The sequence below is a fragment of the Austrofundulus limnaeus genome, unplaced genomic scaffold, assembly GCF_001266775.1.
Source record: "Austrofundulus limnaeus strain Quisiro unplaced genomic scaffold, Austrofundulus_limnaeus-1.0 Scaffold1056, whole genome shotgun sequence".
In the NCBI taxonomy this organism is placed as follows: Eukaryota; Metazoa; Chordata; class Actinopteri; order Cyprinodontiformes; family Rivulidae; genus Austrofundulus; species Austrofundulus limnaeus.
In genome coordinates, this window is record NW_013953458.1 from 106,657 (window position 1) to 107,037 (window position 381).

The following is a 381-nucleotide window of genomic DNA, read 5'->3' on the forward strand; positions in this document are numbered from 1 at the left end:
TGTGTGTGTGTGTGTGTGTGTGTGTGTGTGTGTGTGTGTGTGCATGGCACTGACGTGCATGCGGCTCACCGAGCAGCCAGGGAGCACAGGATCCCATCATGCCGTTCTTGGCAGAGTTCAGGATGGACTCTGGCAGAGGGATGGAGTGTCGGACCATGGCGCCATACAGACCGTACTCCGCCATGACGCTGCTGCGGCCCCAACACTTCTCACGCTTACGCCACTTGGCCCTCCGGTTCTGGAACCAGACCTAGAACCCAACACATGAACATCTGTAAGTTTTCACAGAAACTAAACTAAATATATCACAATTAACACAAAACGAACAACAACAGTCTCAGACATGACAAATAATCTAGAAAACAAAGAACATTTTAGATT

At 49.3% G+C, this 381-nt stretch overlaps 1 protein-coding gene across 1 annotated transcript in view; it reads right to left on the reverse strand.

Annotated features, from left to right (window-relative positions):
- LOC106533942 (visual system homeobox 1) overlaps nt 1–250 on the reverse strand; it is a gene marked incomplete at its 5' end in the record, with an annotated part of 3,575 nt that extends 3,325 nt beyond the window's left edge. Inside the window, 1 exon segment of the mRNA XM_014030411.1 lies at nt 55–250. Coding sequence (XP_013885865.1) covers nt 55–250 — 196 coding nt within the window.
- Between the last annotated feature and the right edge of the window lie 131 nt (nt 251–381).